General features: G+C 37.6%; 1 protein-coding gene across 2 annotated transcripts; it reads right to left on the reverse strand.

Moving 5' to 3' along the window:
- Positions 1-717: 717 nt before the first annotated feature.
- Positions 718-18,540, reverse strand: LOC127422571 (tubulin-specific chaperone cofactor E-like protein). 2 transcript variants are annotated; one of them, XM_051666209.1, is made up of 9 exons: positions 18,392-18,540; positions 12,047-12,218; positions 11,774-11,913; positions 7,543-7,724; positions 6,739-6,995; positions 6,100-6,226; positions 5,883-5,999; positions 4,072-4,183; positions 718-3,250 (listed from the first exon to the last, which is right to left on the reverse strand). In XM_051666209.1, exons 1-9 carry the CDS (start codon positions 18,407-18,409, stop codon positions 3,245-3,247), a joined length of 1,131 nt encoding a protein of 376 aa, XP_051522169.1. In that variant the 5' UTR covers positions 18,410-18,540; the 3' UTR covers positions 718-3,244. The 2 variants fall into 2 exon arrangements, with proteins under 2 accessions (XP_051522169.1, XP_051522168.1); XM_051666208.1 differs by having other exon boundaries at positions 718-4,183.
- Between the last annotated feature and the right edge of the window lie 8,335 nt (positions 18,541-26,875).

Raw genomic sequence — 26,875 nt, forward strand, 5'->3', positions numbered from 1 at the left:
TTCTGTAATCTGTAGTGGAATACATTTCAAAAGTAACCCTCCCAACCCAACCCTGTCCATATGACTCTAGTGGTTTAATCAATGTCTTCTAAAGCGATCCAGTTTGTTTTGGGTGAGAACAGACCAAAATGTAACTCCTTTTTCACTGGACACCTTGACATCAGTCTCCTTGGCAATCATGATTTCAAGCTTGATTATACTTCCAATAGCACCATCTAGTGCGCTGCACATGCATCAAACACTAGGAAGAGTAATTGAGCTTGAAATCATGATCGTGCCTACAGACTGCAATGGCAAGATGTCCAGTGAAAAAGGAGTTACATTTTGGTCTTTACTCACCCAAAACCAAATGGATCGCTTCAGAAGTCATTGATTAAACCACTGGGGTCTGATTGATTATGTTTATGCTGACTTTATCTCCTTTTTGGAGCTTCAAATGTCTGATCACCATTCACTTAAAATGTATGGACCTACAGATCTGAGATATTCTTCTAAAAATAAGAAAGTCATACACATCTGGGTTAGCATGAGGGTGATTAATGATGAGAAAATGTTCATTTTTGGGTGAACTATCCCTTTAAACCAATCCCAAACCATCTACACAGATGGCTTATTGCACTGATGTAGAGCACTGACCTATCCTAAATAAGAATATGCTAAAGTCAAGGTCTAAAAATACAGTGAAAATATAACAGGATAAAAGTAAAGAACAATAGCTACGACAGTCAGTAAAAGTTTATTTTCACTTAGATTTTCAGGAACTAATTTAACTCTTCTACTTGTATACAATATTGTGCACATATGCTGGCAAATCAATGGCATAAAACAGTCACATTTGATTTTAAAACTGCAATATGTTAATGATGTGACAATGTGCAACTAAACTCGCAAGTATTTCAGTGTTCATTACAATAACAGGCCTAATGCATCCATTTGATTATTATCTTACAGTTGTCATCCCTTTGACGCATAATGGCCTTTTACACAGACCTTTTACAATATCCAGAAGTGTCTCTCCAATTAATTTAAGATAAAGAACTGTAAATGTACAACTGATTATGTAAACCAAGAAGAAAGCATGGGGAACATTGAATTTTTAAACTATACAGACAACATCTTAAGAAAGATTAAAACAATATATAAAAAGTATAACTTGGAAAGATGAAAAGTAGTTTACTCTGAATCACACTGGTCAAAATGTGCCTTGTAAATGGCAATCAATTTCAGTTCAAACTAAACAATATCTTCAGTGTATATCTTACAGTTTCTGTCTTCACACTTCGTACACATCAGTCACAGTTAGTGACATTTCATTTAAGGTGATACAAATCATATGGAACATTAATAATGCATATAGTTCACAAAAATCATAAAATAATTATGCAAAAGAGAAACATTAATATCAGTAGCATGTCCTGTGTGGGCACTAAACATAAAATATTGATACTTTAAAAGGAAATTCTCCAGAAGAAAAAAACAGTGCTTCATACTGCTTGAAAGTTTGCCTAGGGGTAGCAGGTAACAGCATAAGGAATGTTAAAGACAAAGAGGATGGTATAATAAAAAAATTCACATAATATATACTATGTGCATATATATATATATATATATATATTTGTAGATCACTTAAAACTCCCACACTAAAATTCTTCTCTTCATACACTATTATATATCAGTACATTGTAGAAAATCGAATCTCCTGTTAACCCAAACATTTGCGAAGTGTGTCAGCGAAACATAATAATGTAAATACATTGACAATTACACAAAGTGTTTTTTCCAATTAGTACATCCTTCAAGTCATGTTATCATGTTATAAGTCAAGAAATCATGTTGATATTCCAGTTCAAGAATCTCATTATTTACTCATGCCATCTCACATGTGTATGACTTTCTTTCTTCTGCAGAACACAAACAAAGGTTTTTAGAAGAATATCTCTGTAGGACCATACATTGCAAGTGAACAGTGACCAAAATTATGAAGCTCCAAAAAGCACATAAAGGAAGTGATCCAATCGGTTTTGGCTGAGAACAAACCAAAATATAACCTTTTTCCATTTTCACAATAAATCTTGATATCAGCAGTAAGCAGACTACCTATCACCATCTAGCGCTCTGCACATGCATCAAGCACTAGGAAGTGTAATCAAAGCTTGAAATCATGATCGGGCCTAGAGACTGCAATAGCAAGATGTACAGTGAATAATGAGTTACATTTTGGTCTGTTCTCACCCAAAATTGATTAGATTGCTGAAAAAGACATGGATTAAACCACTGGAGTCATATGGATTACTTTTATGCTGCCTTCATGTGCTTTTAGGAGATTCCAAATTATGGTCACCATTCACTTGCATTGTATGGACCTACAGAGCTGAGATATTCTTCCAAAACTCTGTGTTCTGCCAAAGAAAAAGTCATGCACATCTGGGATGGTATGAGGGAGAGTAAATAGTGAGGAAATGTTCATTTTTGGGTGAACTTTTCCTTTAATTACTAGCAACATTAAAGAGTGATTAAAACCAATTAGCATTTTAGCCAGTTTTAGTTGCTAAACCTAGTTGATTTTGTAGAACCAGGCATGGTAAGCAAATGATGAAATAATTAATCTGATGAAAAAACAAAAAAACAAACAAAAAAAAAAAACATTAAAAATAAACATTGCTTTCTGTCCCTGACACTGGCATATTCTACATCATAAGGAAACAGTCTGGCACTGCACATTTCAACACACGTCAGACATGTGAACTAACAGCCGCATAATCATTGAGTCAATAAGGTCTTAAATAATTCAAAGGTTTTAAAACCCCTTCTTATTGTATACTAGCTGGATAAAGTAATACACCATGATTGATGTGCAACTAATTTATGTATTGTCATTTAATAAAACAATTGACACCAATCAGTTAATGAATAATTATACATCAAATACTGCACATCATAATAAAACAATCTTTGGTTGACTGTGTTGTCTTTTTGTAACTCAACAGGGCTTATTAGGGTGAGGATAAAAAGTAGAAACCAACACAACACTTGACATGAACGAATTTGAAATTAGAATTAAAATTTTCCCCAATGTATGCCTTGTTTTGAAGGAGTTGAGCCATCCACAGCACTACATTCAATAGGGAAAGTACTAATAGAGGTTTTCCTTTAAAAAAAAAAAATGAATACATTTAAACAGTACCTGCTTTCTGTTCTGCAATTTTTCTGACATCAATCACAACATAAAAAATAATAAAATGAACTAGACCTAAAAAAAAAGGAAAGATAGAAGTGAATTAAATTATTCCCAAATATTTACTCATGTGAAGCTAGCATTGCCCATATATAAGATATATAAGGCCTGAGAGTCTTTTGTTTGTAGTTAATGGCTCACACAGAATACAACACACAAATGGGGTTTGCCAGGCAATGAACACGTCCATGATTTCTCCTTTAAGACATCAGTGCAGTGCAACATGTTCTCAGTCAGTATTTGAGCTATTAGTGATTGTCTAAAGATCTGTAAAATGCACATTCTGGGGTGCCAGAGCCCTCCTCTGTGCTTTATTCTTGAAGAAATGGGCCTTTGAAAATTTGGGTTTGCTTGTAAAGTCTTAAGTTAAAAGGGAAACCATTAACGAACTGCAACAAAACCAAAGGTGCACAAAAGTGGGGTTTCTGGCGACTGTGTAGTGATGTTACACATGTAGTGCTGCTTGAGAACAACTAAAACATCTTTGAAGCCCCAGCAAGTGTGATGAGCCTAGGTGGTTTTTATTTTCCCTGAAAGTTCCATTCACTCTGTGGAGTCTAGATAGTTCTAATTCAAAGTGGGTTTGGTTAATTAAATATATATATTTCAGTGACCCTTAGGCATGCCAGTTATTTTTTTTTGGGAACCACTAGGATCTCATCCCCATCTTGAATTCTGTATGAGTGCAAAGCCCGTGTGCTGTATTTCAGCTCATCAGGCCCGAAGGCGATACCCTTGTCAATGTAGTAAAGGCGCATGTTGTGGGTGGGGAGCTGTACTACTGTCTTCAGCTGCTTTTTCAGCTCTGCAACGGTCTGGTTCAGCCGGATGCTCACCTGCTCCACTTTGTCTTCATAGCGCACCTCCACCTTGACGTGGCAGCGTGGCCGAAGGTCGATCTCAGCCAGAGGAGCCAGCTTCCCATACTTGGTCACCAAGCAGTGATATCTCCAAAGCAAAATGCAAAGATTTAAACACCTACATTCACTTTTCTACACAACAAGTCTACAAGGTGGTGCCACAATATGCAAGTATGAGAACACTTCTAGCTTCACAAGCTTGATATTACGTGTTATGTTCTGAAATGCGTCACAGTTCATAGCTTTGTATTAGTTAGCATTGGCATAAACAGTCTTCTTCTATATGGTCAGTTGTCTCTTTTATAGGTCAACCTCTGTCATGCAAGAGCATATGTTTAAAGAGAATCTTGCTGAAGTGTGTAACTTTTTTGCTGCTAAAATACTTTCTCCCATCCCAACTTAATATTCAGAGACAATTTTATGTTCCCCAATTGTAGGCTGATTTTCTCAAAAATGGTAAATGCTGTGGCGCTATAAAATTTTTTGTTTGAGAGGCCCGTCCAGCTGAAAACAACATTGACTTCACCAATGGCATGAGTTGGGGGAGGAATATCTGTTTGTTCCATCAGCAGCAGATGGTGGTGAATTCAGGAAGCTTTTAGAAAACAATGTTTATTTTTTGCAATTCTGTTCGGTGGCGCAGAAATGACACACTTCAGCTTTAAAGTTAGTTAAACTGTAGACATGTATATAGCAAATTCCAGAATAATAACGTATCCGGTTTATTCACACAGACATTTTAAGCTAACTTATCGGGGCGAGTGCTGAGGTTTGTTATTGTCATAGAGGAATGCATGGTAAATATGTACCATGGGACCACACACTTGCAATACGTTAGCTAAGCATTCATGTTTGCCCACTTGTATAAAATGTTTCTGGCCAAAAAAAACTTCCTACAAAGTCCTCATATCTGTAGTTGGGCTGTCGATTTAACACATAATAACATGTTAAAGAAATTCACGCAATCAATCACGCTCCCGAACTAAATGTAAATTTCATAATAAGGAATGTTCCTAACACTGCAGCAATTAAAGCTTGATGTACCACACTGATGCAGTAGGGGGCAGTCAGCTCCAGCTGTACAGGTCAACAAGCCTAGTCAAACCAACGAGCAGGCAGCACAGCCTTCCACAGACTTAATTTGCACTCAAAGACAGCTGTACCAAGTGCAACAAAATGCAGGGATCTCGAGACTAATTTTTCAAAGTTTCAAACTGCATTTAACTTTACACATCGTTCTAAAAACAGAGCGCTCTTTACTAGAGGTGTTGAAAACTAGTGAGACGCGATGATGCAACCAAAGTGAGGTGATCCAAAAGCATCCGTCTTACATACAGGTACATAGACCAACAATTAAAAATACAACAGAGGGAAAAATTTGATTGTTCAATGATATGGAAATAAAACAAACAGTATTTTGACTTTTAAAGCCACATTTTAGTGTCTAAATGCTTTACTTGTCTGTTGCCACAATATAATGGTATTTGAATTATCTGAATTATAATATTATATATTAAATTTATAAGTATTTTAAATTACCTTTATTTGGGGGCCTTCCTCTGTAAATATTGGTATGAAATTCATTGTGATTAATCGGCACATAATGTAATGAATTTGATTAAAAATTTTAATCAGTTGTCAGCCCTAATCTATAGTTATCTATATTATCACTCAAATGTACGTGCAATTAAGACAACCTACAACACAAAAAAGGATTAAGTTGTAATTAAAGACCGTCTCCTAATATAAGTCTACACTACAGTGTTCATGTCTGGATGGTGCCGTACCTGTGAGGCAGCTCTTCCTCAGAATGGTCTAAGTGATAACGGATGAAGAACCTCTCTGCGTCCTCTCTCTCTAAGTCAGTCACGACACTCCCATTTAGGCAGGTTACATAGGGCAGCCTGCGGGTGGTGGACTAGATGATCAGCTCTTCAACATTTTTACATCATTACTTTAAGTTTCTGATTAGGTTAAGTTGAGAGTGATCTCTATTGCACTTACTGGGCTATCATCAGACTGCGGCGCTCTGTGCTTGTGTAGGCCTGCAGCAGAGGAATACCTTGCAGTCTCACCTCTTCTAGCTTGGGCAGACAGTTTAGCTTCTCAATGTCCTCCCATCGATTAAGTCCTGATTTAAGTCCAAAATCATCAGATAAACACGTGTCATGGGTTTTATGTAACTACTGAACAAAAATAGTACTGATGGTGACGCAAAAGAGGCAAAATGATGCATAAGCAGTGTGTAAGCAAAGCAGCAGTGTAACTCCAACAGCAGGCTCACGTTGTGCTTTCACACTGACTATAAAATAGAGCTGCGGCTCTTTACAGAAAAATATGTGATTTATACTGATTTACTACATTGACTACTTCCTTTAATTACCAGCAAAATTGTTGAAATGTTTAAAAGGCTTTAAAATTGTTGATCATAGATTACAAGGCCTTTTCTCTGTATTTTCTGCTGAGTTCAGCGCGCTGTGCGCAGCACAAATAGGCTCAGTACCGAAAACTCTATTTGCAGCTACGCTGCTTCTTTGTAGCAATGCGCTGATTGCGAAGGCAGTTTGAATCCTGCACCAAAATAAATATGCACTGCTTTTGCATGTAAACCTCAAATATTTGTCAACACAGTCACAGTGATACCTGAGTTGTGCAGATTGATGCTTCGTAGATTAGGGAACAACCGGCTAAGGATTTCTCCTGAGTCCCGAATGGAGCTCAGGTTGTTGTTGGCCATGATCAGAGTGTCCAGCGCAGGGAACATGGAGCCGAATTTTCGCACCTCGTTCCACTCATGCAGACTGTTGTCTGTGATGTGGAGCAGACGCAGAGTGGAGCAGGGCATGGACGAAAGCGTCACAGTGGTGTAATTATTAAGGCACAGGAACAGCTCCTCTAGTCTGGACAAAATAGATACATGTTACTGAGGTCCTTCCGCTCCTATGGGATTTGGGATAAGAAGTCTTGCATTTCTAAAGCACTATTTACATGTTAAAGGATGACAGAATAATGACATTTCATTAGGTCAGGTGTGAAAACTATGAAGCACAGAATTGCTTATACCAAACTGGTTTAAGAACATGAAGAGCCTCAACTACTGAGACATCAAGAATGTAAACATTTTCAGCCATATTCCCAAATTCCACCAGGCAAAAAATTTATGATTGGCTTTTTTCGGTTTTGGTGTTTACAGAGCCCATTGCTGTCACAGAGACAATATGATTTCTCAGGACACCTATTTCAGTGATATCTGTCTAGTAGGAACATTTTAATGCAAGCCACGTTTACAGCTTAAAGCAGTGAAATACAAAATACAGAAAACACTGCAGAGCAACAAAAAAATAATAGATAAACTAATTAAATGAGAAAAACTGGGCATACGTAATACATAATATCAGTCCATATTCCAAAAGGGTAGAAATGTCAGGAGTTCAAATTGTAACTTACTCAGGCATCTCTCGTGTAAAAGTGTGCACTGTGTCCCAGGATACTTGAGTATTATTAAGAACAAGACGGCAGATGCTGGAGAAGGCCTTAGCGCAGTCTGGATCCAAGACTGCATCACTCAGTTGATTAGAGCTGAGGTTCAAGAACTTCAGGTTTGGGATGTTGAAAACAATCTTGCTGATCTAGAATAGATTAGATCAGAGTATGCCATCTGAAACTGACCAAGAAACAGTTGGGCTTTTGACACATGAAATTGTTAACCTAGGGTCATTTCCATAAATTCTAGGTTATCTTGTTTCATGTTTCACACTGTTCATACTTTACCCTAGGTTAGTAATTAATCCTGGGTATTCATGATCCTAAGTTGCACACTGTACATTTGTAACCCTTGATTAAACCTTTCGTATTTGCATATATTTATGAGATCAGTAACATTGATTGGATGAATACAGCTTAATTACAGTTAATAACATCTTATCATTGGAACTGCTTATCTGTGGAAAAGTCTTACGTCTTCCGAAACATACTCAATTTTTTTTAGAAGTAATACAGTCTCTTTATCACTCCAGTTAATACCATTTGCCATCACTGTTTGACAATTTTAATAATTTCCCTCAGATGGTAAACTAAACAGTGTGTGAAAGTTTCTGCAACTGTACAAAGCACATGAATATTTAATGAAGTAAACATGGAGGCATTTTATGATTGGTTGTCTGTTGCCAGTCAACTTGTTGTAACACTCCAGCACCACATAGTTTCACACTGTTTACCTTTGGAATCGTAATGCTGGGTTAACCCCGAAAAACGGTGTGGACACGGTTCCAGAACACTAACCTGTTTTCAAAATTACAAGTGTGAAACATTGCTTTTGCCAGTGCAAAAACACTTTCGTGCTGGAGATGCCCAATGCGTAGAATGGTTAATGTTGTTACTGTTGGTTCATACCCTTTCTCAGCGCAATTCTCTGTTGTCACTTGCTATGTTTTCTCTTCTCCACTCAGTTCTACATCTTTGCGGGGAGAGATGATGGTATTATGTTGTGGGAGAATCGAGTTCAGGGCTGCAGAAAAAGTGCTGTGGTAGCTCGAAAACACTCCGTTTGGACGGAATAACTACGTGAAACCCACGACACTGGCTCAGTATAATTTCCCAATAATTACTACGGTAAAGTAACAAAAAAGAACAGAATAATCTGATTAATTGATTAAAACGTAATTTTGATTTTGAGTTTTATCTTAAGATGTTAGGCTAATTAATAGACTAAAATATCACTATGGATGAGATGCATAGTGTATTGTAGAGCTATTAATACGTCTTACTGTAACTCCACCTGGAGAGACACAAAAGCAAGAGAGGACATGAATTTACATTCTTTTCTTACTATGGCCTATATATATAATTATATTGAGAGAGGGTCTGGTCTTGACGGGCCCCATTGCGGCTGATAGATTAATAACCCTAGTAGATTATCATCACAAAATGGCTGGATAGTGTCCAGAGGATAGCATAGGATTTATTGACAATTGGATGAGTTTTTGGGATAGACCTGACCAAACAAAGAGAGACTGTCTCTATCCCTCCTCGATAGGTTCCGTTCTCCATTTGGCTCAGTGTCTTGACTAACCAGGGCCCAGGTCAGGAAGCAGCCAGACTGGCTTAACCAATTGTCTGCTAGCTGCCTTGAGACATTACATAGGTCATATAAATTACAACACATAGAGACTGTGTCATAATATCATAATATAGAGACGGTGTCTGTTCCAGGTGGAAGAGAATGGATTTAGAGGTTTTTTGACCTCTACAGCACCTAAGAAGACAGTGTCTCATAGTATTTCCTACAAACAACTTCAGTCATTCGCTATTATAGGACAGGAGGAGCTAACAAAACCTAAAATCACAAGCAACATGTATGCTAGATCCTACATCCACTAAGCTACTGAAAGAGGTGTTTCCTGTAATCTCAGAAACTCTTCTTAATATTATTAACTCCTCGCTAACTTTAGGACATGTACTTTCAAGCTGGCAGTTATCAAATCCCTTATCAAGAAACCAAAATTCCGATCTCAAACCTCCCATTTATGTTACTCCCAGTTATTTCAGTCAGACGTTAAACACCATCATAGTATGGAGACTGCACTTATCAGAGTTAAAAATGACTTGTTTTTATTATCTGACCAGGGTTGCTGCCTTCGACACCATAGACCAAGCCTATTCAACTGGTGGCCCGCAGCCAAATCAAGCTTGCTTGAAATTTTCAGTGACCTTCATGAAGTTGTGTTATATTTCTTGCTTTGCTTATGGTAATCTTTATATATATGCTCTATAATTTGTTGTAAGACTATTAACACCTGCCCCACACTGTGGAGAATGTGCGTCTCAACTGTCAATAATTTTGTTTTAAAATTAGTGTGGTGCATTTCAGAGGTTGCACTAAAAATAATTATCTGTCATTGTGACTGAATGGGAAGATGAAATAACTAAAAAACACAGATGACTGACAAGCGTGAGTTCGGAGAAAAAGATAAGTTCTAATTATTAATTTGGTCAGAAAACGTTCGATTTGTAAAGTCAAAAATGTAAATCATCCCATATCAAACTTCAAGTCAACATCTGTGCCAAGAGATTTGTGGCATTTTATTTTTCTCTCACAATGTGATATGCATCTGACAGTTGTCAGCCAATTAAATGAATAGTGTTCCATGAATTATTACATTGGACTACATAAATCCTCACTCACATCTCTCTCCTGTCTGGTTTCGCAGGCGTGATTTAAAACAGTTTTCTCAACTTTTATCACTTCTAATCCCTACATCATGTATTATGGGCAAGTTTCAAAAGCAGAGAAACGCAATCGACCAGATATATTCGTTTTCTAGCTGTCAAAATGATGGAAGGCATTTTGAATTATCTGCCAATGTTTTTGAAATTCTATAAATTACAAAACGTTTTTGGTTCTAATGAAACAAACATGAAATATTTCCAACAAGAATGGACTGTCAAGTAGCCTGCTCTTCACACTACCATTTGGTAACACTTTCCAATAAGATTGTATTCATTAACATTAAATAACTGCATTAGTTGAAATGAACTAACAATGAGCAATACTTTTACAGCACTAATTAATCTAAATTAATGTTAATTTCAACATATAGTAATGCATTTTTAAAATAAAAAATTTGATATGTCAACATTATGAACTATCATGAACTTACAATGAACAATTGTATATTCATACATTTTTTCCTCAGTAACATTAACTAAGATTAATAAATGCTGATAAAATAATTGTTTATTGTTAGTTCATGATACCTGCATTTACTAATGTTTTGTTATTAACAATTTTTATTGATTCCCTGCAGCAAATCAAATATGCAGAATCAATCCACATGAAATCATAACTTTTCCCCCAAAACATTATTCACAGTGGATTAACTGCTGCTGACTTCCAGCAGGACAGCAAGGGATACTTCATTGGCCACTTCACTGAAAAAATAACCACTGCTAACTACCAGCTAGACTGCAAGGCACACCTCACTTACAACTGCCTGCATCATCTCGGTGGACACAGAATAAACTGCTAACAAACTGCAAGCATTTGCCAGTCCGAACAGTGAGTAACACATCATTTGACCACTACTTGCATCACTTCATTCTCTTAAAATGGAATACATAGTCCATATATTACTGCCAACTTAAGCCTTTACCAGCCAAACAGCAAAGGACACAGCATCTACCTGCACCTCAGCCAATTCTGGATGGACTTCAAGATGCTTAATCATTAACCTTACAGTTCAATCAAAATAATTTAAGTTTTAAACACTGCCTACCAAAAGAAAAATTTATGTAATTTACTCCATTATCAGATGACTTGTATTGCACATATCTAACTAATACTGGCATTATATTCATGCTGTATAGCCAGAGGGGAACTGGCTCCCCCAGCTAAGCCTGGTTTCTCCCAATGTTTGTTTTTTCTTCTTCTTCTTCTCTCTACTAACTAACATCTTATGGAGTTTTTCGTTCCTTGCCTCAGTCGCCTTTGTCTTGCTCACTAGGGGCACAAAGACAAAAACATTAAGGCATGATTTTAAATGAAGTTTTCAATAAAACTGCTCAAAGGGGAGCACTACAGTATGATTTTCTGTAAAGCTGCTTTGAAACGATGTGTATTGTGAAATGCTTGACTTGACTGTGAAAAGTCCTAGTGAGGTTCTCAAATGAACTAACTCACCTCATGCCAGTCTCGGAGCTTATTGTGGGACAGATCAAGTTCAACTACATGGGCACAGAAGGCAGCGATTTCTCCCTCATCTCCTGCATGACTAATTCCACAACCATTTAAAACAAGCATACTGGGCAAGTTCAGACGGTCTAAAGGGAGAATAACCACACAACCATTGAACTTTGAAACACTGTAATAGGATACAATTGCCAAAGTAAATATTGAAATATCCTATTTTCCCATTTGTTTTAATTAGCCTAAGTCTCTGAATTCTTGCCTTACCTTTCATTGGTGACCCCTGTGGTCCAGATGGTACAATCACAATCCCCATGCCTGGTCCTCGACGACAAGGAAAGTTCTCTGGGCTGTATTTTTCACTAATCGCCTGAATAAAGGTCCGGCCTTCTGTCTCAGAGGATTCCATTGCACTGTCCCACGCCACACACCTGTACAGCTGTGGATACACAGTTATCAAATAACTAACATTCATGGAGTGATAGCACACATCAGCACACAGGGTAAAAAACTTACTTTTTAGCCCACCAGCCAAGGTGGCTGGAAGATGAAAAAAAATTACCAGCCAGTCAGATTTCTTACCAGACATTGTTTTTATTTCCTTATTACAACAAAACTAAATTTGTATTTTAAACTACATGTTGTCATATGAACAACCAGCAAGTAACTCTCATGAGTCTCCTGAGCCTTAAGTACACATAACACAGAAACATATCTTGATTTATTTGGAGTGATTTAATTGTCAGCTCCAACTGATTCTTTGATTCACTAAAAAGATCCAACTTATAGAGTCATTCATTTGGAAATTGGACAACACTGGTAGCACTGTAGTTGTTTATTCCCTAAAAAGAATTCAAAATAACCAGCTCAAAAGAGTAATTTGACTGGGAATCAGTCTACTCTGGTAGAGCTTTATGTCTCGCTCTGTATATGCAGAAGCAGTGAGGGTTGCTGCACCGCTTAAAGGGTCATGAAACACTACAACACATTTTTTGAGATGTTAACAGGTATATACAGTTGAAGTCAGACTTTTACATACACTTAGGTTGAAGTCATTAAAACTCATTTTTTAACCACTCCACAGATTTCACATTAGCGAACTATAGTTTTGGCAAGTCATTTAGGACATCTACTTTGTGCATGACTCAAGTAATTTTTCCAACAATTGTTTACAGACAGATTGTTTCACTTTCAATTGACTATATCACAATTCTATTGGGTCAGAAGTTTACATACACCAAGTTAACTGTGCCTTTAAGCAGCTTGGAAAATACCAGAAAATTATGTCAAGCCTTTAGACAATTAACCAATTAGCTTCTGATAGGAGGTTTACTGAATTGGAGGTGTACCTGTGGATAAACTTTATGTCCTACCTTCAAACTCCATGCCTCTTTGCTTGACATCATGGGAAAATAAAATAAAAAATCAGCCAAGATCTCAAAAAAGAATTGTGGACCTCCACAAGTCTGGTTCATCCTTGAGAGCAATGTCCAAATACCTGAAGGTACCACATTCATCTGTACAAACAATAGTACACAAGTATAAACACCATGGGATCACGTAGCCATCATACCACTCAGGAAGGAGACTCATTCTGTCTCCTAGAGATGAACGTAGTTTGGTGCAAAAAGTGCAAATCAATCCCAGAACAACAGCAAAGGACCTTGTGAAGATGCTGGTGGAAACAGGTAGACAAGTATCTATATCCACAGTAAAACGAGTCCTATATCAACATAACCTGAAAGGCTGCTAAGCACGGAAGAAGCCACTGCTCCAAAACAACCATAAAAAGCCAGAATACAGTTTGCAAGTGCACATGGGGACAGATATTGTACTTTTTGGAGAAATGGCCTCTGGTCTGATGAAACAAAAATGTAACTGTTTGGCTATAATGGCCATCGCTATGTTTGGAAGAAAAAGGGTGAGGCTTGCAAGCCGAAGAACACCATCCCAACCGTGAAGCATGGGGGTGGCAGCATCATGTTGTGGAGGTGCTTTGCTGCAGGAGGGACTGGTGCACTTCACAAAATAGATGGCATCATGAGGAAGGAAAATGATGTGGATATATTGAAGCAACATCTCAAGACATCAGCCAGGAAGTTAAAGCTCGGTCGCAAATGGGTCTTCCAAACGGACAATGACCCCAAGCATACCTCCACAGTTGTGGCAAAATGGCTTAAGGACAGCAAAGTCAAGGTATTGGAGTGGCCATCACAAAGCCTTGACCTCAATCTCAATTTGTGGGCAGAACTGAAAAAGCATGTGCGAGCAAGGAGGCCTACAAACCTGACTCAGTTACACTAGTTCTATCTGAAGGAATGGGCCAAAATTTCAGAAAGTTATTGTGAGAAGCTTGTGGAAGGATACCCAAAACATTTGACCCAAGTTAAACAATTTAAAGGCAATGCTACCATATACTAACAAAGTGTATGTAAACGTCTGACCCACTGGGAATGTGATGAAAGAAATAAAAGCTGAAATAAATAATTCTCTCTACTATTATTCTGACATTTCACATTCTTGAAATAGTGATCCTAATTGACTTAAGACAGGGAATGTTTTCTACGATTAAATGTCAGCAATTGTGAAAAACTGAGTTTAAATGTATTTGGCTAATGTGTATGTCTTGCACACAAGGGAATGTCAACATTCGTTATTTTTAATTTCATGAGGAAAATGGTTAAATTAAGGATATTTTCATCTTCCGGGTTTGAAATGAACAGAGTCAACGTCACAAGAAGTGACGTACAGGGTTTAGATTTCCATTGAATTTCAGTGCCTCTACGTCATAGGTGTTCTCGATATTATTCATGAGAAGGTGTGGCCTTTACCGAGTGTGTTGTTGCATTGCAAGTGACCAGCGCTTCAAACTCTCAAGAAAATCCCCATTGAGTTATCCAACTTCCATAGACAAGCACTATTATCCTGGTTGATGATGTATAAACATAATTTTTCTCCCCATAGATGTTTGATCTGGAATAATAAGGATATTAAGTATAAGAATAAAACAACAACAATATTTTATTGGTGACACAATTATTTCTCTATAATGGTCATGTTACACAAAAAACATTTTTGTTGCTGAAATCAGACTTAAATCTGAATGTTGATTAAATTTAAAGTTAGATGGTATAAGTATTATTGATAATATATGCAATAGCTTCCTTAGATGTGTATGCCAGCCATGTAAGATACCCCAAGCTAAAAGCTTTTGGAACACAATTTTTTTTCTTCATGGTTTCTAGGAGATACTGTGTCACCAATAAGATAATAGATGTTTCATTCATAAGATTATTCACTGAATTTATCCTGTAAACCTGGTTATAAAAAGATAAAAAAAAATTTTTTTTTAAAAGACATTCATTTGACGTGTACTTTGCAATCTGAATGATGAGAGCTTTTTTTCTTTTTCCTGTATTTGTATATATTTAAGGAGATTACTGGAATTGAGGTTAATTTGGAAGAAAAAAATATTTTATTTTTTATGACAAAACTTTAGAAAAAAAATTATGTTCTTAACTTATTATTTTAAGTAAATATTATATTCATAAATGTAGATGGTCAGAGAAGATACCAAATTTTAGTCCATTTAAATTTGAGTTTTATAAGTATCTTGAAGCATTGGAAGGTGTAAGAAACACCATGCAGCACTTATTTTGACAAAAATAACTCCAGCGTTGTATTTTGTATTGTGCTGTGAGGTTCTGTATAAAGCACTTAATAAAAAAAATTAAAACAAATACAATATTATGTTGAAAATGGTTCGTTATTTTTCATTTGATTATAGTTTTAATGAATTCATTTATGTAAACACCATTTTGATGATAAAATTGAAATAAATTGTTGATATAGAATTCAGAAAAGTTATCAGACTCGGTATTAGAGAGTACCAAAAAGGAAGTATCGGTACTCGTACTCAAATGGTATCGGGACATCCCTAATATTCATTAAAACATCTTTTGTGTTCCACATAAGAAAGGATTTGGAACAACATGAGGGTGAGTAAAAGATGACAGAATTTTCCTTTAACATCTTATCAGCCCTCTTAATGCCAACACTTGCAATGCATATGACACTACTGTATGTGTCTGACATCATCAAGGGGTCAGTTAAACAGTCACAGCTGTGCAGTAAAACAAGGTGTGTTTTTACCACAAGAAGTTCTTTGATGATGTGCTTCAGGCTTATAAAAGGCTTGTGAAAGCAGTGGCTGTAATTTAGCCTCAAAAGATGAAGGGTTCAACTCTACGCACAGTTGCTGGAAGGAAACACCAGGTCAGCAAGGAGGACACCAGCTAATTTACCTCATAGTTGTAATGCTTGAATCAACTATGCTGATTGACTTTAACAAAGCCAAACCGTTTCTGTTTTAGTCCAAATGCATATACTGTGTGTGTATATATATATATATATATATATATATATATATATATATATATATATATATATATATATATATACACACACACACACTGGCGGCCAAAAGTTTGGTATAATGTACAGATTTTGCTCTTATGGAAATAAATTGGTACTTTTATTCACCAAAGTAGCATTCAACTGATCAAAATTTATAGTCAGGACATAAATAACATGAAAAATTACTATTACAATAAAAAAAAAAAAAAAAATGTACATTAAGTAGTAAAAATTAAACTACTTCAAAGATTTCTCATCAAAAAAATTCTCCATGTGCAACAATGACAGCTTTGCAGATCCTTGTCATTCTAGCTGTCAGTCTGTCCAGATTCTCAGGTGACATTTCACCTCACACTTCCTGTAGCACTTGCCATAGATGTGGCTGTCTTGTCGGGCACTTCTCATGCACCTTACAGTCTAGCTGATCCCACAAAAGCTCAATGTAGTTATGATCCTTGACACTCTTTTCTAATTATCTGTTGTCCAATGTCTGTGTTTCTTTGCCCACTCTAACCTTTTCTTTTTGTTTTTCTGTTTCGAAAGTGGCTTTTTCTTTGCAATTCTTTCCATAAGACCTGCACTCCTGAGTCTTCTCTTTACTGTTGTACATGAAACTGGTGTTGAGCGGGTAGAATTCAATGAAGCTGTCAGCTGAGGACATGTGAGGCGTCTATTTCTCAAACTAGAGTCTCTAATGTACTTATCCTCTTGTTTAGTTGTACATCTGGCCTTCCACATCTCTTTCTGTCCATTGTTAGAGCCAGTTGTCCTTTGTCTTTGAAGACTGTAGTGTACACCTTTGTATGAAATCTTCAGTTTTTTGAAACTTTCAAGCATCGTATAGCCTTCATTCCTCAAAACAATGATTGACTGATGAGTTTCTAGAGAAAGCTGTTTCTTTTTAGTCATTTTTGACCTAATATTAAGACATGTCAGTCTATTGCATACTGTGGCAACTCAAAAACAAACACAAAGATAATGGTAAGCTTCATTTAACAGACAAAATAGCTTTCAGCAGTGTTTGATATAATGGCAAGTGATTTTCTAGTACCAAATTAGCAATTTAGCATGATTACTCAAGGATAAGGTGTTGGAGTGATGGCTGCTGGAAATGGGGCCTGTCTAGATTTGATCAAAAATGACTTTTTGATGGTGCTGTTTTTTACATCAGTAATGTCCTGACTATACTTTGTGATCAGTTGAATGCCACTTTGGTGAATTAAAGTACCAATTTCCTTCCGAAACACAAAATCTGTGTATTATTCTAAACATTTGGCCGTCAGTGTATATATATATATATATATATATATATATATATATATATATATTTTTTTTTTTTTTTTTTTGTATTTAAAACCCAAAACCATGTAACGACACTTTAATTTAGGCAGCTGCGCATGTAAAAGTATTAAGAGAACTGACTTGTTAAACAAAAAAAAAAAATCACCAAAATAATTAACATCCAGAAGAGGGTTTTATTAAATCTAGTGTTTTGAGTGTCATCATCTTGCTTTTTTCATTGAAATGCATCCAACTTTCTTAAATTATACAGATTGTAACTAAGTGTTCCTATTTATAAGCTAAATTCGTGTGTGTTTTCTGCAGTGGTATTTGGTAGCCCCTTCATTTGTAGTTGATTCCATTGTTTTGTAATCATTTTGAATGTTTAAAGCAGACTAGGAAATGCCTAACATGATGCCCAGATGAAATGAAATTAATGAGAATTTGTGTAGGAATTCAAATCTGTGAGTAGTTTATTAACAAACCATCACATGACAATACAGATGAAAATTAGACAATTTGGCTAAATCTGGCACATTTCACATTTCTTTTGTATTATTAATGTGTATTGTCCTTGATTAAATAAACAAATAAATACATAAATAAATAAACGTCACTACAAAGGTGCGGTACTCCGAGAAAATCACATAGGGATGTCGCAGGTCGTTTGCAATACTGTCGCTAAACCAACGTATTATGCATGCAGTAATCTCAAGAAAAAACGTCCTTGAGTTTACTGCAAAAGCATGCACAACTGACACTGACAGGAGCAGTTACATGATCCAGTATTAGAAAGAGAATGTAACTTTTGCATGTCAACACCTGTGATCGATCGAAATACCAGTGCATTAAAATACTTCAGCTAATACTTAGCTAGCTTGAGCCGAAAACATCCCTCAGCACAAAGTATCTTACATTGAATGAGCAGATCATCAATCAGACTCGAGAGAAGACGCATTAATTCACAGAACCCTCCTGATGATCAGTTGATCCACGTCATTTCACACTGAGCTGCGCACTTTGATCGCCGGACTGTGTTGCGTCGCTCTTGTTATTGTTGATAAATGTCAGGGAAGTGACGTCACGTCGGCTGGATGATCATGATTGGACAGTTCCGCTGTACAGATATTCGTCTCCTGAGCGCCCTCACTGGCGGCGTGGAGAACAACATGCAATGAAAATAATAGTTCAAGACTTGCACGTTGTCTGCACACAAACTTTTCAAATTTTAAACATATCTGTTCATTTACAGATTTATTAGTGTTAAAATATGTTAATATATGTATAGTTGGTCAAATTAAATGAGGTGGCTTTGTGCTGAGGTCACTATGTGATCTGATGTGTCCGTTTACCGTCATTGATTGACTGTACTCCAAAAATAATATGTATGCATTTCAATTTCATAACAAAATTCCATAGAATTTAATTGAGTAATCTTTAACAAAATAAAATAATTAAAAACATATTAATAGATAATTAAACTTAGTTTAAACAACATATAACAAATAACATCTTTCGTTATAATAATTATCATTGATAATTACCGGCACTATTATTATTATTATTATTATTATTATTATTATTATTATTATTATTATTATTATTATTATTATCTTATCACTGCTTTTGTCGTGTGCATTACTGTCCTGTTTTGGCAATATTGTAAGAAAAATCTGTCTCATACAGAGGTTATTCAGAGGTCGTTTACATCAGGCTGTTCAATGCTGCCCTCTAGCAGCTGAACAACTTCTAAGTGTACATCATTCATGAAAAGTCCAGCATCGACACACACACACACACACACACACACACATTGTGATTTCCTGTTCCCTCATGTGATCTTGTCATGTGTTTCCCCTGTTCATGTGTCTTGTTTTCATTGGTTCTTTGTTTGATTATTTTGTTATTAGTCTTTTCATTGGTTTAAATTCATTTAGTCTTGTTATCTTGTTTATTAGTTTTTGTGATTGGTTGTCTTGTTTACTAGTTACCCATGTCTTTGTATTTAAGCCCTCATATTTGCCATTGTCTGGTGTGAGGTATTGTGTATGTAACTTTGTTGTTTAGCCCAAGCCCAAGCCCAAGCCCAAGCCCAGCCTCACGTTTTTAGTTAGTGTTTATGAATTACACGTTTGAAAAATAAACTGCACTTGGGTTCATCTTCACACCATCGTCTCCGTCTGCCTGTTGCCAACATCATTACAGATGGCATGAGGGTGAGTAAATGATGAGAGAATTTTCATTTTTGGGTGAACTATCCCTTTAACAAATAAGATTTATCAAAGAATTTTCATTAATTCTCATTCAGTCTCATTTGTCTGTGAGAATAATTTCACTGTGTAACAAGTTCGTAAAGTGAGCAATGGAGGAGTTTTATAACTCTTCAGCGTCACTCACACAAATTAAAAAAGGGCTCTTAGTGGCCACGTAAACACACAAACGAGTCGTAACTGTAACAGATGCAGGAACTTTCTCCCTCTGGTCTCTTTCTGTATGCTGCTGCATCCGTCGACCTTTGCAGGTATCGCTCCACCATCACTATAACAAGACACAGGTGTTAGACATAATGACAGCCCAGATGACGAGCCTTACCGCTGTCCCTCTCCAGTAGACAGATACACCACCATGCCCCCATCCTCACATACCCCCACCGCCGGACACAGGCCGGGGCAACATCCGGCCTGCCAACTCAACCCCCCCCCCCATTTCTGGAGAGAAAATCCACCACAGCCATTTGCGCCCCCGGGCCATGGATCACCTCAAATTTAAATAGCTGAAATACCAGGTACCAACGCGTTATCTGTGCGTTGGTATGTTTCATGTGGTGGACCCATTGGAGTGGGGCATGATCTGAGCAGAGGGTGAAGGCCCACCCCAGAAGGTAATAGCGGAGGGTGAGGAAAGCCCACTTGATCGCAAGACACACCTTTTCGGTAGTGCTGTACTTTGTCTCCCTCAAGGAGAGCTTGTGACTTATGAACAGTACCGGCCGTTCCTCCCCAACACCTCCTGCGAGATCACTGCCCCCAGCCCCCTGTCAGATGCATCCGTCTGCAAAATAAAGGGGAGAGAGAAATTAGGAGCATGTAAAAGCATGTCTGAGAATTTTATTCATGAGACGCTGGAACGTGGCTGGGGCCCCGAACAAACCGAATGGGAGGGTCACAAATTGGTGTAAACCTAACGGTGTGGTAAAAGCAGTTTTTTTCTCAGGAGATTGGAGTTAAAGGGATCTGCCAATACCCCTTTGTTAAATCCAGTGTCGAATGAAATTGAGCCATGCCCAACACCACGTACACTTTGCAATAGTCTACACAGAACCGGACCGTCCCGTCGCTCTTAGATACCAGAACCACTGGGCTGGCCCAATCGCTGTGCGACTCTTCTATTATGCCCATCTAGAACATTGCCTCCAATTCTTCCTGAACAACTCTTTTCTTGTGTTCAGGAAGGCGATAGGGGCGACTACGAACCACTACCCCGAGGGTGGTCTCGATACGGTGTGCGACCGGGAAGAGGCGAGAATACGTCCGCGAATTCTGCTTGCAATTTGGCTACATCTGTGAGCTGTGACGGTGAGAGGTGGTCTCCACACGGGACCGGGGTGAATGAACTAGGTTTGAGAGTCACCTCCGGCCCGAGCTCCGCCATCTCCAGGACAACTGTCACCAAGGCCACAGGGACCGCCTCCCTCCACAATTTTAGGAAGTTGTTGTGGTAAATTTGATGTGCCCAGCCCCCTGTCCGTTCGAGATCTCCGACTCGCCGTGTGACCTCAAAGTGCCCTTGCCACTTGGCAAGTAATTTAGAGCTTGAGGTGGGCAGTAATACAAGCACCTTATCTCCCGGTGCGAATTCCCGTAGTCGAGTGCCCCTGTCATACAGTCGGCTTTGACGTTCCTGAGCTTGAAGCCAATTCTCTTGTGTAAGTTGACCCAAAGTGTGGAGTTTTGCTCTAAGATCAAGAACGTACTGAATTTCATTTTTACTGTTTGAAGTTCCCTCCACACTTTTGACACTGCTGACAGCTGCACGAGAGAGGGAGAGACAGAGCGGATTTATTCGCGCAGCTTCTGGAATTACAGTTTGATACAGAAACAAGTTTACTGATTTGATTTGTTCATCTTTATCTGTTGGTTTACTAATATAGAGACTAATTTAAAGCTGCACTGTAAAGGGAATAAAAGTGTGTGGGAATTTCCCACATTATAAACATGGAAATTGCGGGAATTATTCAAATTGTGCACAATAGCCATAATCCCGTGCCGAATTTTAGGCTCGGCAAACTGTTTTATATTAAAATATAAAAGTTGCCCTGGTTCCCCTCCTTTATATTTTCATTGTAAAAAAAAAAAAAAAACATTACTCTGCATTCTGCTAAATTAATGCAATCAAAAGCTGCATTCACATATACTTCAAGGCGGGCTAAATCAAAGGTCATCATGGGCCAACTTTCTCTGTACTAGAGTGATGCCAGGATTGAAACACTCTACCTCTGCATTACGGACAGTGTCTCTTATATGTGGCTTGTTCACATGTCTCACTAATGTGCATTTAGCAGCCAGTCTTCCACCATGTGGCTCCATGCCATGTGACTGTAGCAAAAGGAGGAGGACCACTTGGAGAGCTAGTAGGTGTATGGGCAGAGTACAGTAGTGTTAGAGGTGCTGCAGCACTCTGTACAGTTTCATAGTCCACATCTCCCTCTTCTTCCCTCAGGAATGATTTAATGTGTTCCATCAGTGAAGCTTGCGTTTCTCACACTGATTTAATTTGCTATGGAGTTCGTCCATTTCAGTGGTGTCCTCTCTCTCCCTCTCAGATATAGACTCCATGAGTTTCCTCAACAAACCCATACTCAGTAAGTCTGCTGGGCTTGGACTGGGCATGGTGGGGTGTCCACCCTTACTGGAGGCTGTATCGGATTGGCAGGGTTGGGAAGTAACAGAATACATGTAAAGGGATTACATATTTAAAATACAAAATATAAGTAACTGTATTCCACTACAGTTACAATTTAAATAATTGGTAATTAGAATACAGTTACATTCAAAATGTATTTTGATTACTGAAGAGATTACTTTGCATTTTATTGTCATTTGTTTCATTTAATTTTTAGTCCTTTCAGATGGATAACATTTATACATATAAATGATGCGATCCAAAGTGCATTTGAACAGCGGTGAAACACTTTCTTATGATGTGTTACATTCATACGAGCAGACAGAGAAGTAAGTCTGAAGTAAGTTTGGAGCAGAAGAAATAGAAATAAACCTTGTGTAAATTGTCAGCTTTACGCTAAGCTAAAATGCTATTTCTAGCCATTTTACATACACGTTACCAGGCACGATCATATTTTTTATCAAGAAAATTCACGGTGGGTCATTATTTATTTCTAGTAAGACCTTTGATATTAGGGCAATACTCATATACTTGATGATAATTTTTGTATTGTTTTCCTGTAAAAATATCAAAAAATCCTTAAAACAGGATCAGTTAGATTGATCTTGTTTTAGAAACAACACTGCATAAGATATTTAGGTTTTTCAGAGAATGTATTTTTAACATGTGTATTTTGTCTTACTGTACTGGCAGAGTTTTTATAGTCAAAACAAGTGAAAAAATCTACCAGTGCTGAAGAAGTAATCCAGAGTATTTAGAATACGTTACTGATCTTGAGTAATCTAACAGAATACGTTACAAATTACATTTTACAGCATGTATTCTGTAATCTGTAGTGGAATACATTTCAAAAGTAACCCTCCCAACCCTGCGGATTGGCTAATGTATATTGGGGCTGCAGCTTCTCTCTGCTCTTCTGGCTCTCTCTGATTAGGGTGGGAGGAAAGGGCAGGTCAGTGAATACAGTATAATCAAGGATATAATCCTCCAGTCCTTTGGGAGTGTGACAATGCCATGTTGGTCTAGCTTGGGTATCAGCATGAGGGAGAGATGCTTTTTTATCGTCTGATAAAGGCTCGAATGACCCTTTGTTGGGGTTGCCCCACTGTACTGATTTTTAATTAACCGCTTCAGGGTTCCGATCAGAGAGCACAGTGTCATCAATGAAGTTCAAATGTTTACTGAAAACACAGTGCATACAGAAAGTATGCCATGTCACAGCAATGCCTCAGCCTGCTCCATGCCACGTCACAGCCACGCCTGAGCTTTGTCCATGCCACGTCACAGCCACGCCTGAGCTTGGTCCATGCCACGTCACAGCCACACCCGAGTGTGTTCCACACCATGTCATGCCACCTGGAGATGGTTCCTGCCCTTGTACCCACCCTTAGCTCTCCTGAGCAGACAAGGAGAACTTTCAACCCTCCGACCCCGCCTGGACCCTCCGAGCCCTGGACCTATCAGACCCTCAACATTGCCTAAGCTTCGGCTACTCTCCGGGCACCAAGTTCCATGGTGTCACCCTTCAAGTCTCTCATGGCTCCGCTTTCCATGGCTCCGCCCCTCAAGTCTCTCACAACCCCACCTTCCACAGCTCCACCCCTTGAGCCTCTCAGGGCCCCACCTTTCATTGACTCTGTCCTGGTCCCATGCCCCACGCCCTGTCTCGCCAGGCCACGCCCCACGCCTCAAGAACCCCCCCCCCCCCCAGCTCCCTACAGAACTTTGGAACTATGTCATGTTATGTGTTTGTTCAAGTTTTGGGGCGTCAGGAGCCACCCCTAGTTGGGGGGATATGTAATGTTTAATGTGTGTGTTCATATATATCATGTCTTTTATTTTGTATTCTAGTTCCTGTTTCATGTCATGTGTTCCCTAGTCATGTGATGTCCTGTTTTCCCTCCATGTTCATGTGTCTTATTTTCATTGGTTCATTGTCTTGTTATCTTGTTATCAGTTCTGTCTGTTCATTGGTCATCTTTGTCATGTGTTCTCCCATGTCTAGTATTTTAGCCCTTATGTTTTCCATTGTCCCTTGTCAGGTATTGTTGATGTAATGTTGGTTCATAGTCTAGTCATGCCATGTCAAGCTCATGTTTATGTTTTATTTACATTTGGATTTACTGATTTGGATTTCACGTTTGGATTAAATTGCACATGGGTTCTTCATTTCATCGTCATCATCTTTATCATTGCCAGCGCCAGCAGCCATCGTTACACACTACAAATCATAAATGTTTTTAAATATTGCAGATGAAACAATTTTTGAAGAAGTTTCATTTCAAGATTTCAACTAGTCAAAAGGGCCTCTAATTGAAGAAACATCCTGTTATATGTCCAATGATAGCTTACCTGTTCCTTCTTCTGTAACTTTCACTTCCACATGAAGAGAATTGTGCAGCTGATCCTTTAATGTAGAGTTCAAAAAGGCAGATACATTGAAGGTGTGAGATGCACAGCCTATCCCTTTCATCTAACGATAATGGATGAACACAAACAATAGTTAAAGAGTGAGTTAATTAGCTATATGGAGGAAATACATTTCACATGCCATTTCTTGTACTTCATTTGCACACAAATCTCAAAGGTTTCATTGAAACACAGTGGAATGATGTGATGGCCAGAATGGTAAGATAAAGGATTGCGACACATTTTCATCCATGATTTATCAGGTACAGGCTGACCATATGTGCATCTGTGAAAAGGTACAAGCAACTAAAAAATGGAAGAAAACACTTATTTTCTGTTCCTCTTATGGACCACTTAAAGGATGTACACCCAAAAAGGATAATTCTCTCATCATCCAAGTGGATGCTTCACACTGGTGGTGGTTGAAGAGATTCCTCCTATACTATGTACAGCGCTTTGAGCGCCAAGAAAAGCACTATATAAATGTAAGGAATTATTAATTATAAATTATTATTATTATTATTATTATTATTATTATTATTATTTACACATTTCACCCCTGTTTGTCCATACAATGAAAGCAAATGGGTGCTGTGAGGCTGCTGGCTGTTTGATGGTCCAAAAGGTATATTTAGGCAACATAAAATTAATCCACATGACTCCAGTGGATCAATGAATGTCTTCTGAAGCAAATCATTGCTTCAGCCCACCGCTGTATTGATGTTTGAAATGGTCTAACTCTCTTGTGATGTTCCTCTATTGTATACAAAGTGCAAGTTCCGACTTCTCGCGTGAATGCGCCATCATGCTTATATCACGCAACAGCTCCGTGATGGGTCAACTGGTAGCAGGAAGCGATTTTTAAAAGTTAATAAAGTTTTAATGATCTATTTATTTTACACAAACCTATTGATTTGCTTCAGAACACATTCATTGATCGACAGGAGTTGTTTGGATTATTTTTATGCTGCCTAAATATACCTTTTGGACCATCAAACAGCCAGCAGTGTCATAGCACCTATTCGCTTTCATTGTATGGATAAACAGAGCTGAAATGTGCTTTTAAAAATCTTGGCTTAAAGGTGAGTAAATCATGAGAGCATTATCATTTTTGGGTGAACTAATCCTTTAAAGCTGGAAATAAAATACACCACTCACTTTCCGCAAACCTCAGTTGTCATTTCCTCATCATCCACACTCACTGACTTTGGTGTTGATACAGTAATCCTGTTAATTTCAATCACATTTGGCATTTTATAATATCTCAAGTATTCTATAAACAAATTAATCTCTGTTGTGATTGGACCAGTCAATTTGAGCCCATGTTGAATAATTTTCAGAAAAAATCTATTCCCCCCACATTAAAAAAAAAAACAACAAAAAAAAAAACAATGTGTTTTATAGGGGCCTTTAGCCAAAATACTATCCTTTCACAACAATTACTGAAAAACATTTGATCTAATCACCTTAAACAAAACTGAAAATGATAAATAAGTATTTTGTCTCAAAATAAATGTGTTAATTTCAGGTTTTTTAATTAGTTACATAAATTTGCAACATATATAAAAAAAAAAAATAATAGATAAAAAACTATATATAATTGTTCACTCAGAATTCGGACACCACTACAAAACAGCCAACACCTGAAATAGTGCACTATATAGTAAGAAAAAACTTCTGTATTCATTTAAACAAAAATTCTAAATTTTACTTAGTAAAATATATGACATTATTTTATGAACGCCCAAAATAGGTCTTCTGTGTTGACTCCTGTTATCAAGAGGCATTCACATGGTCAATAAAAAGAAGATCTTTAAGGAAAAAATGTTCAGATCATCTCACCTGTACAAACTATGCTCATTTACACAGAAATAAACTTAAGGCTACTGACCTCTCTATCATGTGTAAACAAACAATACCACTGCAATGCAAGGTCAAGAACCACCTACACCCACTCAGTTTGAGTGGGAGAATTACTGTAAACTGATGAGTTTTCTTCCCCCATAAATGTTGTTTTCACCATTTCAATGTATTAAAGACGTGTGTTCATTATTGTAATTTTGGACAATTGCTACTATATTACTTATA

The sequence above is a fragment of the Myxocyprinus asiaticus genome, chromosome 31, assembly GCF_019703515.2.
Source record: "Myxocyprinus asiaticus isolate MX2 ecotype Aquarium Trade chromosome 31, UBuf_Myxa_2, whole genome shotgun sequence".
NCBI classification, from domain to species: Eukaryota; Metazoa; Chordata; class Actinopteri; order Cypriniformes; family Catostomidae; genus Myxocyprinus; species Myxocyprinus asiaticus.

Coding starts and splice junctions, on each gene's coding strand:
- LOC127422571 (XM_051666208.1), bottom strand. Junction 7,725..11,773: donor AGCTCCGAGACTGGCATGAG/GTGAGTTAGTTC, acceptor AATCTATTCTAG/ATCAGCAAGATTGTTTTCAA. Junction 6,996..7,542: donor TTTACACGAGAGATGCCTGA/GTAAGTTACAAT, acceptor TATTTTGTCCAG/ACTAGAGGAGCTGTTCCTGT.